Below are 17,825 nucleotides of genomic sequence, written 5' to 3'. Positions count from 1 at the left end.
GGACGATTCTGCAGCCTGTGCGATCTACGAGACAGGCTGGACGTGGGGGAGACGGAATGGCACTTTCAGATCTAGGATTGAGGGTGTTTTTGCAAGGCAACTGCTTATTTCTAGGGTCATTCAGTCCTAAACCACACATTTGCATATTTTGTAGAAGGAGACTTTTAAACAAAAGAAAATATTCTCAATTGTGTTTCATTACATTAATGAGTGGTTTCTTCATTGTATCATGAATGTATCATAAATAAAAAATAGACTGTATTCTCTATTAAGAAACTCAGCATTATTCCATAACCTCATTTATTCACACAGTCTAATCTGAAAGTGAATTAATTGTAGATTTTGTAGTGCAACAAACAAGCAAACATTTTGGATATTCAATGCTTGATCACTTAAAGGAGGTTAAACACTTCATAAACCAAACAGTACAAGTAACCAAACATGTATTTGCTTCACATTACTTGTAGGGATGTCATGCAGTGGCATTAGATTTGCCCTCCTTATACTATACATCACCTCACAGCATATGTAAGCAACATGTGCTACTCTTCTTCCTTCATGGAACGAAGTTCCTATTTTATTATTGCTTGCTGGTTTAATACAGGCTGCCACCACTTTTGGACAGTGGTATTTGACAATATGAATTATGCCATAACATACTAAAAATGACAGACGGTATCATTTAAATGACATGAAATGCCACAGAGTATATATTTATACAAACATTTTATTAAGTGCAGTGTATGTGTACAACAAGTAACAATTCAGACGATACCAGGATAAAAATGGTTATGCCATTAGTTTATTCTGGTATCAGCTGGAGCACATGGTTCCATGGTTTAATACACACAGCTATAAAACATGCAGCTATTCCCCACAGTGTCTCCCATGCAGCGAGTATGCTCAGTAAACACTGAAACCAAAGAGACAAGCTGAACCTAATTAATAGCAAGGGTCACTGCAAGGAAACACTAGATTAGCTTTCTAAAGAAACATGATATTTCTTATGCACGTTTTAAATAAAATTTTAGTTTAGCCCTATTGAAGCAATGGAGGTTTGCTGCCTGGTTTGAAACATTTCACTAGCCTGTTTTATGTATCGGCACTCTTGCTTAGGTCATGGGATGTATTATTTTCAGTGTTTTCTAAAATACAGGGCCCAAGCTTTGGACATTTCACTCAAAAATGAAAAAGGCAGGAAGTAAAAGGAAGACAACCTAACAAAACCACGCTAAGCAGAGATCAATACAGAGTAGTACACTCTTCCCCTGAACACATGAACACTGGTTACATTACATTCACTCCTCTTTCATTCCAGTCATCGTTCTGTGAAATCGAAGCTTTACAAATCACTCACCTCCAAACAAAGAGACAAAGGATGTCTTTGGTGTGCAGACAGACCAAACCACATTTCCATCTCAGTCACAAATTAGCAACGTGTAAAAGAAAAGCTTTGAGACGAAAGACAAAAAATGTCTCCTTAAAATGCAGGTAACAGTGATCATCTGCTACAGAATTTACTGACAGTAGAAAGAATGGTATCTCCAAAACTCTTGGGATCTCTATCTCTGTGGTCGGCGAGGGAGCATAGCAGCCACTGTCCAACTGTAGCTGTCAAAGCACAAAGATGTCTGGCTTGAGTCTCCCAGGAGAGATGAAGCAAAACACAAAACAGGTGTTTTAGAAGACGTGCGTGATGCCAGCTTGGCAGAGATAATACCCTCCGAGTCTTGAAAGAGAAGCACAGCTTGGTAGGCTACAGGCAGTACCTGATCTGCCCATGAGGAGCTGACAGTCCTCTCCATGAGGAGCAGACAGACCTGCCCATGAGAAGCAGGCAGACCTCCATATGAGGAGCAGACAGACCTCCATATGAGGAGCAGACAGATCTCCCTGTGAAGAGCAGACAGACCTGCCCATGAGAAGCAGGCAGACCTCCCAGTGAGGAGCAGACAGACCTCCATATGAGGAGCAGACAGACCTCCCAGTGAGGAGCAGACAGACCTGCCCATGAGGAGCAGACGACCCCCTACAGCAGTATAATGGCTTGGATCTCTTGGATCTTTCTCACAAAGTTGAGCAGCAGAAGATTGTAGATTTGTCGGATTTTGCACTTGTGTTCTCATCACAGTGATAGCAGGAAACAAACTGCTGAAAGCATGATGCACCCCCCCACCGTGCCCCACTCCACCCCACTCCACCCCACCCCCTCCCTGCCCCTGACCCACCCCCCTGTAAACGCTGTTGTGCTGAATTGTCAATGGTTGTTCAGCCGTGGGCCGTGGCCAGATCCCACGGTTACGTCGACTCGTTGTGGCTGAGGGTCTTGCCGCCGTTGAGCATGGCTGAGGCGCTGCGGCTCTTGGTAGGAGTGCCACTTCCTGACCGGGAGAACTCGCTCAGGTCATGGAGAGAAGGTTCTCTGTACATGGCAACTGCAATACAAAGACCGAGAATGAGGGGGTCAGAAATGTCACAAAAAGAGTGGGTGGGGGGTATTACATGTAACGCAAGCAGTGGATGTATGGATGGATGTATGGATGGATGGATGGATGCATGGATGCATGGATGGATGGATGCATGGATGCATGGATGGATGAATGGATGAATGTTTAGATGGTATGAGCTCTTTACACATTAGACAACACTAACTCCTCTGTAGATATTAATAGAGGATTAATAGAGGATTCGTAGAGGACAAACCTTTCAGAGGTTTGGGGATAAAGTGAGCGGCTGGTTTAGTCTTTTTCACATGGTTGCCCTTCATGATGTGGCCTTCTTTATTAAACCCCAGATACCAGCCACGGCCAGACTGCTGCTGCCGGTACAGCATGGAGGAGTAGGTCACATAGTAGTTCTCGAACACAGACTCCTTGAACTTACACTCTGGTGTAAAGTGTTCCTATTAAAGAGAAGGAGAGAGTAGGAGGGGGGCAGCGAAAGAGACAAATTGGGGGAAACAGATGGAGGGGGAAAAGGGACATGGAAAGAAAGAAGGATATAGGAAAGAGACAGGAAAAGAGAGGGAGAAAGAGAAGGGGGGGAAGACATGGAGTGGAGGAAGTTGTGAGTACTGTTTTTCCTAAGATTGACTACTAGCTGTCTTAGCAATTGAACAGCATTTTCATTGGATCTCTAAAAATCGGTGTAAATTCTGCTGATGGTATTGCCAGATAAGGACAATAACAGACCCATACATCATCTCTTCTCATTTTGTGGCTCACTGTTGATTACTTTTGAACGGCTATGGCAAGAACCTGTCTGGGTCCTGTTTCCTCTCGATCAATACATCTATCCTCAAGAAAATAACCTCTCATTATCAACAAGGCAACACCCAGGCACCAATACAAACAAAGCACACACATACATGCTTCAAAGGAAACAATCATAGGCACACACTACTTTCAGTATTTCCTCCACAATATTAACAGTCTCCACACCTCTTTATATTGGAAAACACTCAGCAGTGACAGATTGGCAAGGCGGACAGTTTTAAGCCACACTGTAGAGCTCAGAGTGTCTTCCAAAAGTAACAGTAACATGGCTTCGAAATGGAGATTTCCAAATGACAGGAACACTTATTGGCATAGTCCTAAATTATTTTCTATGTCATAACACATTAACTCAAAGAATAGGAGTTAGGGTGGTAGCTGTCAAAACAGAATATGCATTAGTCTGTGTTGGTGACTTTTAATAACTCCAGTGTACTTATTGGCACAGCAAAACCTTACAGCCTGTGAAGACATGATGATGCATCTTAAGCGTACTTATATGCATGCAGCTGTAAAGAAGAGAACACTTGGGGTATTATGTGGGAAAGACTACAAACGCACTAGTGAGCATATAGTCTATAAAAACTGTCAAATCCCCAATTAATATGCAATACTAAAATTACATCTTATAGAACTGAACCTGAAGTCTTTTGTATGGTCTGTATGATGTAAATGGTGTGTCTATTGTATGGCCTGTATGGTGTGGATGGCCTGTATTATATCATCTCTGCGGTGTGCTTGGTCTGTTTTTATGGTCTGTATTTGTCTGTATATGTGATCAGCCCATAGTCTCTTTGCCTCACACAGTACTCAGGAGGTACTGAGATCAGACAGCACTCACGGAGGTGTACAGATAGCCCTCGTTGTTCATGGCCAGGTAAAGCTTGGTCTGAACACCTTGGATGGCCACAACGCGCAGCCCCACAGGGATGAGGTTGAAAATAGCTGTTGAGGAAAGCACATTAAGTGAGTATGGCCTGAGAAGATGGGCGCCTCGACTCTTTCCAATACTCGTTCTTGCTGATACAGATACAAACCGTAGCTACTGTCTTCCTCCTTAGTGCCATCGATAGTCCCGTCGGCCTGGAGCTGCAGATGGAAGCCTTGTCGGCTGTAGAGCTTGGTGACTATGCCCTTGAGCTGAGGCTCTGTGTAATTCACAGAGAAAAGGATATAAGTATTAATGAATAAAGAAGAACGAAAGAACGAAAGTGCAATTGTAACGAACATTTTTTCTTACAGAATAAAGAAACAGCAGAACATTTTTAGTCAAAATTAGGATGGGGCTTTTAGTACAGACTGGGATGAGATCTTTAGGATAAAGTGGGGTAGCGTTTTTAGTAGGGATTTGGGTTGAAGTTTTTAGAAAAGGGAAACAATGATTACAGGACAGAAAAAGGAGCAGGAGAATGAGAGTCCTAAACAGCTTTGGTTTCCATAACCTGCTGAGTAGGTGATGGTAGAGTAATTTAATTCCCTAACTGACATATGCCTTTCTGAATATAAATAATAATTCCCCATTTCAAATATTAAAAAATTGAAATTGAATATCAGTGAATAAATTATTTAGACTTCATTTCTCCCACTTTGAGGGTAGAATATTTATATTTCGTGTCAGTTATACATTATTCGTGACACAAATCTTTCAGGGGGTTAGTACCAATCAACTCTCTGGAAACATGGGCGAAAACATCACCTGCCACCATAGTACAAAGTGGACAAGCTACTCTTCAGTCTTTAACATTTAATTGCTGTGGTCAACCCATTAGTTTAATACAAACAGTAATATAAATAGTATACCATAGCAACATGAGCTCATGCATAAATGCACATACATAAAGATAATTAGCTACAAAATGAAGATGATAATTACAATTTAGGTAAATGCTGTGTGATTGTGTGGTCACAACAAAAGCACCAAAGCCTGGATGCTGCATTAAGCTTATCTCTGACTCATCTATAGCACAGGGTTTGTGTGGTACGTGATACATAATCCTCACTAACCTAAAGGGAAGGTTGTAATGGATATTATTCTGACTGATGAACAACTAAGGGACAGCAACAGAAACCTAATATCCTCTTTGGTACGTTCTCTCTTACTGTGAGATAACTCCTGCCTACCAGCAACTTGCAGCTACTGCATTTTTCCTACAGCCAGTGGCATGGACATTCAGAAGGTGACTTCATCCATTAGGTGAAGGAGGAAGATGAGGATGAAGAGGATGATGATAAATAGTGAAAATATGACGACGACGATGATGGAGATGTTTTGCTGTTTTTCAGCAGCGTGATATAAAAAAAACCAAAAAACCAAAACAAAACAATGCGCGCAACACCACACCTGGCCGCCTTCGCTTTCGCTTCTTTGAGCCAAAGAGTTTGACGCGTGAGAACAAGTTGAGCCTGCTCGGTTTTTCGCAGGTCCCAATACTCTTATTGGGGCTGCTGGCGCAACGGCCGGCATTCGCCTTCTCGCGCTCCCTCGCCTGCCTCTTCTGCCGAATGAGGGAGCTGGCGATCGCTGCGGCTGTAGCCAGTTTGGCGTTCTGGTGTGGCGACGCGTCCCAGATTAAAATTCTGCGCTTTTCACCACACACAAAATAGGTTCTGTTTAAGACTGGTTCAAAACATAATGTCTTCTGTAGAAAATCAGTAATCCATGACTGCGACGTAATGCGTAACGGTTATAACACGAGTGCTCTGTTTTCAGCCAGAGATTCGGAATATTCAGATGTGTCTTAGTTTAAGAACATTGCGTTGATTTTGCCACCTCCGATTCAGCTTCTGTTTTTGCTCCTCGACATGACACGACTCTTTCGCGAGCAGCAGCAAATTAAAAAATGGTTCCTTGTCTTTCCAGGAAAAAAGCCCTGCTCTAGAAAAGGTTTCCTTACCACCCGGCTATCGCATTTGTATGGGAAAGATTTACAACACGTGGAAATCCGTGCCATCCTTGGACTGTCATGTTCCCTAATAGCAAAACTGGCGTTGTTAGGACTAAGAGCCCACTTAAGCAACGTACCGATTCAGGAAAATACTGGCACCTGTTAACACACCACGGCTCGTGAAATCGCTCATTTTTTTCCTTTGAAGAGAGATGCTTGAAGAGGTTTGTCTTCGCCTTCCAGCTTCCCAAGAGACTGTAAGCTTTATTTTCTTGGGCAAGTTCAGTCAGGTTGTCTGTGCTCTGGCATGCGATGTGTTTCCTCTGGTGGTCTCGCCTGCTTGTCGTGGCAAATGTTTTGCTTTCAGCAGCCAATATCTGCAGAAGGTTCCACAGACACGTCCCGATTCCCAAAGACCGCCCCAAAATTTAGAGGTAGTGGAACAATACCCCTTTCTAATCAAAACCAGAGGGAGACATATGAGGTAGACGCCCCTGTCGGTTTTAGCGGTACGATCCTCGCAAATTAATCAAACAACGTGTTCTTCAACGCTACGGCAGGATCCTCATCGCTGGACGCTAGACTGAACAGCGCGCGGCTCTCTGCAGCACTCTCTTCTGCACAGAGTCTCTCCTGCAGCGCCTCTTCAGCGGGCTGCATGGTGACAGACAAGCACAGAAACGTGACTGTGGTCTTCAACAAGGCGGCGTGAAAATATTAGTCCGTTCTCATGAAGCTGCGTCGTCTGTGAACATTGTAGTGCAGAGTCCAATATAACGCTTTCCTATTATGTACCTTTAAATACAGCGCATGCACAGATGTAAGATTTCTAACGAATAACTTGTACTACATGTATTACTACACAGTTAAAGCCTTAATATAAGTGTATACCCTACACTGCCATGAGGTACACCGTTCAAATCTACCCTACTATGTAAGTCTAGAATTGATCTCTATCTTTGTAATAAGTTACACCGTAGACAAAAACCCTGCGCTGCAACACACTAACACAATAAGGTTAATTGAAGCCGCCCAATGTCACATAACGCATTTCTACTGACTTACTTTTTAGGGCAAATGTGAAAAGTTGGACGGCGCCACCTATGGAAATAAAGGAAATCTAGACAGAGATGTCCTCTCCCAAAATGGGAAATTCTATATTCAAAACAAGGCCACAAAGCCCACCAAACTATCCTAACAGTAACACAAATGTTTTATAAGCCTTTGCATTATAGTCCCTCCTAGGACCTAACAGCTGCAACGCTCGCACCACGAATCTCAAAACCACGAATGTTAGTCGCGTAGGAAACGTCACATCTCCAAACGATTAACGAAAAAACCTTCTATTGCGCAGTTATACGTTTTACCTTCATTCGTTGAGCGACACACGCAAATTCAAATAAGATCACTACTACAGCTGCGGAAGACACAGAAAGCACAAAGTATACCTGAAGCTGATCTTCTTAAAGGAAATGCCATCCCTAATTTAAAAGCCTCCGGGAGAAACTCTTTCCCCCGCTAATCTTTTCGTACGCCTTCAGCTTGAACAGTAAAAGAAGAACAGGCGCTCCAAAGTTTGATACTATCCTCCCGTGTATTCTGTCCAATAACACCGGACGAACATAGTAATGAGCACAGATCATTATCGGATATTACTGACAGACCATTATGAGTTTAGAGAAGCTCATCAATGATTCATTGGACGGCATCTGTAATATTGCCAACATGTCTTAGTAAGGTGAGCAAAGGAAAAGCGACACTCATAAATATACACTTGCAGCATGCGGGTGCACGAGTCTCAGAGTGGTTTATATTTAAAAGATCCTTGATGCTACAAGTGGCAGTATATTTACAGAGTGTTTGGGTTATTTTGAAATCAGCACTAAACATATCCAAGATGAGGCTGCATATCTGAATGGTTCTGTCTAGATGAAAATGTGCTTAACCATTAAGAAGACTGGTACATTAATCAAAGGCATTATCCCTGTCACAGCATCAAAGGCGGTAAGCGCTGTGGTACATCAATCCTAACATTGCACACGTCTGGATGTTTTCTGAGCCCCTAAAGCTTCGCGCATTCTACAGCAGCTGGTGGAATTGAAGGCAGATTTGCAAAAACAGCTGACGTCATTTTGTGAGACTTCTGTTCACTCAGAGCCTAATGGCTTATTGATGTAATGAGGAACCAAGCTTGACTCAAACAGGGAGAATTGAATTAGTCTGGCTTTTCTTCCTGTTATGAAAGTGTAATTTGTAAATAAATGAAACCCAGTTTGTTGGACCACAATGCAGATATAAAGCCATCCTCCTCCACCAAAATAAAAGAGGTTACACTGTAACACAGCATTACATAAAAGAGGTTACACTGTAGCATATATCTAAGATCCTGTTCTTTAATTATGGGTCCTTTAGCATTAAATGAAAATTGTTCTGCCCCATTGTTTTATTTCGTGAAACAAGGGCTTCTTATATTATAAATAAACTTTTAATTCTTTCTCCAGCATTACTGCTATTTTCACATACTGTTTTAAAGCTTAAACAAACAAACAAAAAAACTTATGTATTTTCTACCAGAGGATAAGGTGGGGTAATCTCTGAATGGATATTCATAAATAGAAAACCTGCTTAAATTCGCAGGCCCCCAAAATAGCCAAATGCACAGGGCAGTACAGTTTTGTACAATTTGAATCGCAATGTAATGGGAAATGTGACTGGTAACTTTCTTAATATTAACTTTTCCTAAAATTTAAACACAATCTAAAAACCTCAAAAGAGGCCTGAATGCCTCTCTAGTGTTTAGTGTTTTCAAGGGAACAAATTAAATTCACCGTAATTAAATTTCATGCTGTTTTCCATTCCAGTGCTTTCCAGCAGAAAGAAAAACAACCCCACCCATCGTTTACATATTCCATTCAACCACTAGATGGTGCTAATAACAGTAATAACCAAAGGAAGAATATTTGGGTTATGGCATCTAAAGATGTTTATGTTAGTAACCGTAAAAGTCATTGTAACAAAAGCTGAAAATAGCCACCCTACCCGGGACTCCAGGCCATGGCCGACAGGAGGCAAACCTGATATCTGACCACAGAGACAGAGAGCCAACTCTCTGGGATAGCAGCCAGAGCACCGATTTAACCTTCCTAAGTAATGGTCTCCATTACACCATCCTCCCCTTTGGAGAGCGACAGTTTCCATCGCAATGCCGTCACCTCTGGGGAGGGCCCCTTTGTGCATGTCCCTCCACACACAGCTGCTTTTTCCACCAGGGCCACACCCATGGCCCTCATAAGGGGTCCTTGCTCTGGGCTACACCATCCCCTTATGGCAGGGGTTCATCTACCTGGGGAACATCACAATGGCCACATCCCAATTGTGACTCCACATATAACAAAGGCTGAGGGCAGCCACTCAACCAGGACTCAAAGCAGGACTGACAGAAGGCAAACATGACTGCTGACCACTGGACCAAAGAGCCAGCGCCCCGGCATAGCAGTCAGAGCCGCCATTTAACCTTACATTTAACTGGCTACTTTTCACACTGAATTCTAGTTATTGTAGTTATACTTTGTATATGTGTATTTAACACGAATGTATAAGACTTAAAGCATGTTAAATAATTAGGGATAAAAACTTACTACGTTTCTTTTAAAGCACTAATACACACTGAAATCATTTCAGCTTATTTTTAATACCAGGCACACAGTTTTGACTTTGTCCTCTTAGAGAGGTCAGCAACTCCAGAGGCTGTCACAGCAAGCTGTTTAGAAACAAGCCAGCTCCCAAACACACTGCACACTGCACCTGGTTGCCCCGTGCCCTGATACTGGCAGCCAGATGCTAAATGCTTCATTTCCACCGTGGCCCTTATAAAAAGACTGCAGGGGAACACAGTTATCAGCCTTATTAAAATTCAATTACCACTGGTTTGTACACCACAGTATGTAATTAAAATCAGCCATTCTCATTCCCCTACATGCAATTTATCTGAACTGCATTATCTGAATACATAACAAAAGGAACAAGCTGCAGCATGCAGAAATGTCCCTACCAAAGAAACAGTAAAACCTCCAGTTTAGGCCTGCAGCTAGAGATTATTTTAGCAATCAAGTATTCTACCAATTAAACCATTGACTAATCGAGTAATTGGATAAGAAATACTTTTGCTTTACTAAAGGGCAATAGAAGATATTCAAAAGAGAATATAAGACAGGTCTATTAAAATGAACAACTAACTGGTTTAGTTTTTAGGGAAAGCAACATTGCAATAAAAATGTTGCTTTTCCTAAAAACTAAAGGTTCACTCACATTTCCTAAATTTCACCAACATAGGGCCACTTAATATAGCCACCATTCACTACTGATAGAGTATCGTATTCAACACTGCACTCACTCACCACTAACAGGGCGTTGTATTCAACACTGCACTCACTCACCACTGACAGGGTGTCATATTCAACACTGCGCTCACTCACCACTGACAGGGTGTCATATTCAACACTGCGCTCACTCACCACTGACAGGGTGTTGTATTCAACACTGCACTCACTCACCACTAACAGGGCGTCGTATTCAACACTGCACTCACTCACCACTAACAGGGTGTCGTATTCAACACTGCACTCACTCACCACTGACAGGGTGTTGTATTCAACACTGCACTCATTCACCACTAACAGGGCGTCGTATTCAACACTGCACTCACTCACCACTGACAGGGCGTCGTATTCAACACTGCACTCACTCACCACTGACAGGGTGTTGTATTCAACACTGCACTCACTCACCACTGACAGGGCATCGTATTCAACACTGCACTCACTCACCACTGACAGGGTGTTGTATTCAACACTGCACTCACTCACCACTAACAGGGCGTCGTATTCAACACTGCACTCACTCACCACTGACAGGGTGTTGTATTCAACACTGCACTCACTCACCACTGACAGGGCATCGTATTCAACACTGCACTCAGTCATTACTGACAGGGTGTCGTATTCAACACTACACTCACTCACCACTGACAGGGTGTCGTATTCAACACTGCAATCACTCACTACTGGCATGGTGTCATGTTCAACACTACACCCATTCACTACTGACAGTGGATCCACTTTCAAACTTCAAACACTCACTACTCAGAGCGTGTCAAATTGAGCATCCATTCACAGTATGCCTGACATGTGTTTGTTAGTAACTGTTTGAATAACCAGTGAACACAAACTCCTCACCGTTGGTTAAACCCAAGCCATCCATGAAACAGTCCAGTAAAACCTGAAATTATTTACTCAGACTATAATAATGAATATAATAATGAATTAATTACAACTTACACTGACTGTAGAAGCTATGGCAGTCCCTTAGTTAGAGCTAGAGAAACTCAGACTGAAGTTAGTAAACTTGCTTTAAAATGTTCCAGTGTACACGGAATGTTTAATTAATTCACTGCTATTTATTTACACTGGCATTGCTATAGAGAAGTACATTTGGGGATCCAGCAAAGTCAAAGTCTAAGTCAAAGTCAAATTCAAATTCAGATCAACTTTATTGTTATTCACACCATACAGGGAGAGCACGGCTGAGCAAGATTGTGTTTCCTGAGTTCCAGTGTGTGTTCACATAGCGCAAGACATGACATAGATGCAAGACATAAAACAAGGACCTAGACATGTGCACATGGACGATGTAGCTTTACAGTCCAGTAATAGTACAGATGACATAATTTATATTATGATGAACTAAAATAAGTTATGTTGGGATCAGTACAATAGAAAAAATATAGCCATCAATGGGACTATACATAAATATAGATACTGAATGTTGAGTATAAATATAAATAAATATGTACTCTATGCAATATATATTGCATTCTATCAGAAGGATTTTTACACAATTGTTTAAAATAAGTATATATGTGCTCTATTGTAAATGTATATTGCACTCAAACAGAAGGATTTTGTTGCGGTATTTATACACAGTAGTGTTTTGTACAATATTCACAATATTTCACATATTTTCATATTCGCAGAGGTGGTCATATTGCACTTTCCCAGTAGTAATACAGAGCCCATGAGTGTATGTGTTTATTTAGCGTATGGCTGTTCATTGAGTTGAGAGTTCCTTATTTAAGAGAGTTTAGAATTCTAATGGCTTATGGGTAGAAACTCTTCTTTAGTCTGGTGGTCTTACACTTCAAGCTACGGTAGCGTTTGCCAGAGGTAGGAAACAGTCTGTTAGCAGGGTTGGTAAAGTCTCTGACTATCTTGGTGGCTCTGTTGTGACAGCGTGTGAGGTCAGAGTCTTGCAGGGACATTTGTGAGGATCTGGGGAGTTTCTCCGCTGTCTACCACTCTCTGGAGGCACTTCTGGTCTGCAACTGAGCAGTTTCCATACCAGCCTGAGATGCTGCTGGTTAAGATGCTCTCTATGGTGCCTCTGTAGAAGGATGAAAGGATGGCAGATGGGAGGTTTGTCCTTATCATCCTGTGCAAGAATGAAGCCATTGTTGTGCCTTCTTGACAAATAATGTGGGTGTTCCAAGACAGGTAGTTTGTGATGTGAAACCCCAGGAACTTGATGCTCTTTACAAATTCTACTGTGCTGCCATGGATTATAAGTGGAGAATGTTCTGCATGCCTCTTCCTGAAGTCGATTTCTTCTGTTTTATTTACGTTCAGTGTCAGGTGGTACTTTTCACACCAACCAACATTCTGGCTTGCTTCCTGTCTGTAGGGCTGAGTCATCATCATCATAGCTGATGAGGCCCACCACTATTGTGTCCTCTGCAAACTTGATTATGTAGTTTGTGTTGAACGTGGTTTCACAGTTGTGCGTCGGCTCAAGATACACCCGCGGGACACCTGTGATTATGCTGATAGTTCCTGAGGTGTTAGCTCCCATCCGTACTGCCCGGGGTTTGTCAGCGAGGAAGTCCAAGATTCAGTTGCGTAGTGGGATACTGATGCCTAATGAGCTGAGTTTCTTCATCAGGTGTTGGGGGATGACTGTGCTGAAGGAGGAGCTGAAGTTGATGAAGCGCATCCACACACAGCTGTTCTTGGTCTTTAGGTGGGACAGGCTCAGTGAAGTGCTGTTGCTATGGCATTGTCTGTGGAGTGGTTGGGGTGGTATGCAAATTGGAGCTGATCAAACATTGCATGTAGTGCTATGCAACATATCCAGTAAGTGGCACTGTATGATCTGGAACCCAGACAAATTTTCTGGACTCTTCTCTTTTAGAATGATGATTTTCCAGAATGTGCAGCAAAACAGTTCATCGCACTTGGTTTGTAAAGGAGACTGCTCTGTCCACTCTGTCTGCTCTATGCTCAGAGGAACTGAATGTACTTCTTGCCATCCACAACTGTGTACACTTCAAAATATCCAACAGAACATCAGATATGAAAAGAAGATGAAATATTAGGAAATGAACAATATGTTTACTACACACACAATAATACACAATAGCACACACACACACACACACACACACACACACACACACACAAATGCATGTACAGGTTATATGTCCCAGACCAAACAGCTTTCTTGATTCTTGGTTTCCCCTGAACCGCCCTCTCATATTGCCTGCCACCCCCCCCCCCCCAAAAAAAAAAAAAAAATCATATTAATGAATGCAGTCTGCAAAGATTATAGAATAATGCATGTTGTCCTGGTGTTTTAATAAATGACAAGCCCTATTACAATGTACAGTCTATACTGACATCTAGTGGCAAAGTGATGCATGTTGAATGTTTTTTGCTGTAACTTACTGCGTACTAAATATGCACTAATATCACTGACACACACTGCTGCTGGTATTCTCTTAGACAAGACTACACCTAGTCATTTTATGAGAATGCATCCTGATAAGAGTTTAACCACATACATTTACACTTGGTAGTCTAAAGTATCTCTGGTTAATCACTTTGAAGACGCAAATCAGCTCATCTATAACTAACTGCTTGTGTTTTTCCTATTTCCCAAGTTTTCCTGCTATGCAAAAGATGGCTGCTGCCTCAAATTACATTTTTGCATCGTGTCATGCATTCCTTTAAACTTAGAAGAAAGCACTAGCTCCAGCAGTCGATGTTAACAAGGAAACGCCTGGTTAGGCTAATTAACACAGAGGTGACCCTGGTCACAGCTGTCTACAGATCAATACTGTCCACAGATCAATGAGTGCAAGAATGGTCATGGATGACATGTGTTGTGATGTGCTGTATTGGGCTTTGTTTGGTTGTGGAATGTGGCTTGAAAAGCTGGAGGCATAGTGATAGAAAAATCAGGAGCACCTTTCTGGAGCAAAAAGGACTCTGCTGATACAAGGCTGCTGTATAGTTGATATATATGGACGTTTTGTAAAAAAAAAAAAAAAAAATTGTGGGCAAGTCCTCAGTGCTAGACCTGCGAATTAGACCCAGTCCCCGACTCTGACAGTGGCCATGTCAAACAGGATGTATCACTGTGTCCTTTACCCATGAATCAAAATTAACTTTAAGTAGAATTTGCATTAACAGTATGTAAAACCAATACATCTAATTTCTTCAGTGGATTTAATAGATATAATTTGCAGTGAGCTTCTGAAGAAACATTTGTAGGTAAATTCAGTTGGCTTAAGCAGTCTGGATGGTGAAGGCAGGAGTTTTCAGCTTCCACTTGGTCTAAGAGCTTTACAGGGTAACATGGACAGGGACCGCACAGACTGTCTGACTCTACTGGGACATCTGGACAGCGACTACATGGGCTGTCTGACTCTACTGGGACATGTGGACAGCGACTACATGGGCTGTCTGACTCTACAGGGTCATGTGGACAGCGACTGCACAGGCTGTCTGACTCTACAGGGTCATCTGGACAGCGACTACATGGGCTGTCTGACTCTACAGAGTCATGTGGACAGCGACTGCACAGGCTGTCTGACTCTACAGGGTCAGACTGCACAGGCAGTCTGTCTAAAGTAATTAAAAGTTACACACCCAATTAAAGTGTCCTGACACCACTTTATTCTGTAGTTTATAGGCTACTCTACTTTTCCATGAGGAATAAACTTTAATGAGTTTCATAAGTAACACTTTAATCAAACTTAATCCCATTCACAGCCATATATAGTCCTCTCTAGTCTCATGGGAACGCAGACATGGTTTACTGTATAAGCCAAGCACCCCATCTTATATATATATATATATATATATATATATATATATATATATATATATATATATATATATATATATATATATGTGTGTGTGTGTGTGTGTGTGTGTGTGTGTGTGTGTGTGTGTGTGTGTGTGTGTGTGTATGTGTGTGTGTGTGTATTATATTCCTGAGGAGATAGATCTCTGGCTGTAATAAGTCTGTGTAAACAACTTTGAATTGCTGCTATGTAAATAAATTTGTCTAGCCTATTACAAATAGTCTTGAATTATCCAAAATAGCCTTGAATTATGCAATAAATTTATAACAATAGCTTAATTATTTATATATAATATAAAGAATTTTATTAGAATATAATATAATTAAATTATATATAGAAAATTTGCATATTTATATAAGTAATCACATTTGGTATTCATATTTAAAAACAGCAGTATAAAGCTACTAGGGACAAGGAAAAACACAGCATTCCCGGTGCTTTCAACATGCCTCGCAACCTCTTCGTCTCCATGGCAATGGTGCTGAGCCAACATCGCGAATGGAGAGCAGACTGCATAATCTAGCCAGGCTTATTTCCCAGAAAAGGAATAAATCTGTGTTTAATTGTAGACAGCCCTTATCGTGGACGGAATCGCAGCTTTGCCATTGGTATAACTTTACCAAACCACAGGATTTCACACTACATCAACGAACGAAATGAGTGGTGGCAAATGTCACTAGAAGCGTAGTAGCCCACACGACTATAAAAAGGGGATTTAAAGTGACCGCGTCACGTCTCCGGACTATTAAATATATTTATTTAAAAAAATGTAACTTCATGTGAGTGATGCATAGCCTAATCATCTAACCAAAATACAAAATGTGACTGTTTTTTACTGACAGAATATGAATCGATATTTTTTATGGTTTCTCAAGCGACGTCTAATATCGGTCCACTAAATCAAATCTCCCACAACCTAAGACACCGTCCTCTTATTCAAACGCCATTTATCAAAATCATTATAAAACACCCTCCCCATAAGAAAAGGTGGCTCTTCTTTATGAAAGTAAATTTTCGATAGAATATAAAGTCGCATGTCAGTGGATTTGGTGTCAAAGAGCGTTTTTAATGGCTTACCCTTGGTTGCCTCCTTGTCTTCTTTCGCCTTTGCCGCTTTCCCGCTCATAGATCCCAGTTTGGAAATACAATTCCGGACAATGACTTACACCAAATCGGCCACCATTTAAAACTGGCTCTTCAATTCAACACTGGCTAACCTCTCCTTAAAGGCACCAGCTTCCACCTGCCAGCGCTGTTGAAAGCACAGTAAGAGCCATCACTGTAAACTACATTTCTGGAATTGAAAGTGTCTTGCTACGGATATTTAATTTACAATTAAAGCAGACCTAATATAATCGAACTTACAAAATTACATGCACATTATTTTTAAGCTAATAAGCTTTATTATATAGGCTATGTGAAAACACTCTACTACGGTTTGCCGCTATAACTACTATCATCTTTGACATGCATCATGTTCGCTTTGTTACAGTGAACCAAAGACGGTATACCAAGCGTGGCGTGTCACCGCGTGCAATTAACAAAAATGCCAAACGTTTGCAGTGCAAAAACACCGCACCTCTTCCACTGATGATTTGTGAGCGTCTAATTTAGGGTTAACCGTCTCTGTACGCCGCTGAGGACATGCGCCTTGTGACATATCCAGGGGAACACATGGTGAGGTTTGGCTACGTTCCGGCTACGCACTATTATGGTCATGCTGACTCCCAACACTTCAGTTCGTGAGAAATTAGGTCTTGGTTCCACTTTCTGCTTAGGAACACCCTGGTGACATTTGTACAAAAGCTATTTTCCACTTTAGGACAGTACCCAGCAACAGTCGAATTAACATTATAACATTATACTTCATGAACTCTCTATTTTGCCCAGACTTTGGTGTTGCATTACTTTGTGCCGTGTCTTTGGGAAATGTACTGCACAGCATGAATAGCAGGAGTAAAGAAAATCGCTGTGCCAAAAATGTGAGAGTACGAAACGCACTGTGAAAGAAGGGGAAAGGGATATTCTACAATATTTTTCTTTCTCGATGAGTAAGACCTGACTGTCTTGAGAAACAGTAGAACAAATCAACTGTGGTGGTGACTTGTAACTATAGTGGTGACTTGTAACTGTGGTGGTGACTTGTAACTATAGTGGTGACTTGTAACTATGGTGGTGACTTGTATGGAATGTACTAGGCTTACAGTCTAATAAAAGGAATTACTCTCCATGCTGGAAAGCCACGGACAGTCATTCACAGGCGTGTGCTCTGATCACTCCATCAGTCCTTCAGTGTCTACACTTAAAATTTAACTGCGCTTCTATGCCGCATTTAGCGGTAACTAATTTTGTGAGAAATTTTACTGTTGCTGTTTATTAAAACCCAAGAGAATTAGGTCCTGTAGCTTCACGTGCTAAAGTCTTTAATTTACACCAAAGAAACCACCAAGACGTTGCTAAAGTCCTTAT

At 41.6% G+C, this 17,825-nt stretch overlaps 1 protein-coding gene across 2 annotated transcripts; it reads right to left on the bottom strand.

Moving 5' to 3' along the window:
* Positions 1–2,215: 2,215 nt before the first annotated feature.
* fgf13b (fibroblast growth factor 13b) lies at positions 2,216–16,824 on the bottom strand. 2 transcript variants are annotated; one of them, XM_027008432.3, is made up of 5 exons: positions 16,434–16,824; positions 4,310–4,420; positions 4,114–4,217; positions 2,704–2,902; positions 2,216–2,435 (listed from the first exon to the last, which is right to left on the bottom strand). In XM_027008432.3, the coding sequence occupies exons 1-5, from the start codon at positions 16,480–16,482 to the stop codon at positions 2,299–2,301; spliced, it is 600 nt and encodes a 199-aa protein (XP_026864233.1). In that variant the 5' UTR covers positions 16,483–16,824; the 3' UTR covers positions 2,216–2,298. The 2 variants fall into 2 exon arrangements, with proteins under 2 accessions (XP_026864233.1, XP_026864243.1); XM_027008442.3 differs by lacking the exon at positions 16,434–16,824 and adding an exon at positions 7,606–8,177.
* Between the last annotated feature and the right edge of the window lie 1,001 nt (positions 16,825–17,825).

Source organism: Electrophorus electricus, chromosome 19 (assembly GCF_041902795.1).
Source record: "Electrophorus electricus isolate QZ-2024a chromosome 19, ASM4190279v1, whole genome shotgun sequence".
Lineage (NCBI taxonomy): Eukaryota > Metazoa > Chordata > Actinopteri > Gymnotiformes > Gymnotidae > Electrophorus > Electrophorus electricus.
The sequence above is the reverse complement of the archived record's forward strand: the minus strand, read 5'-3'. Positions and strand labels throughout refer to the sequence as shown.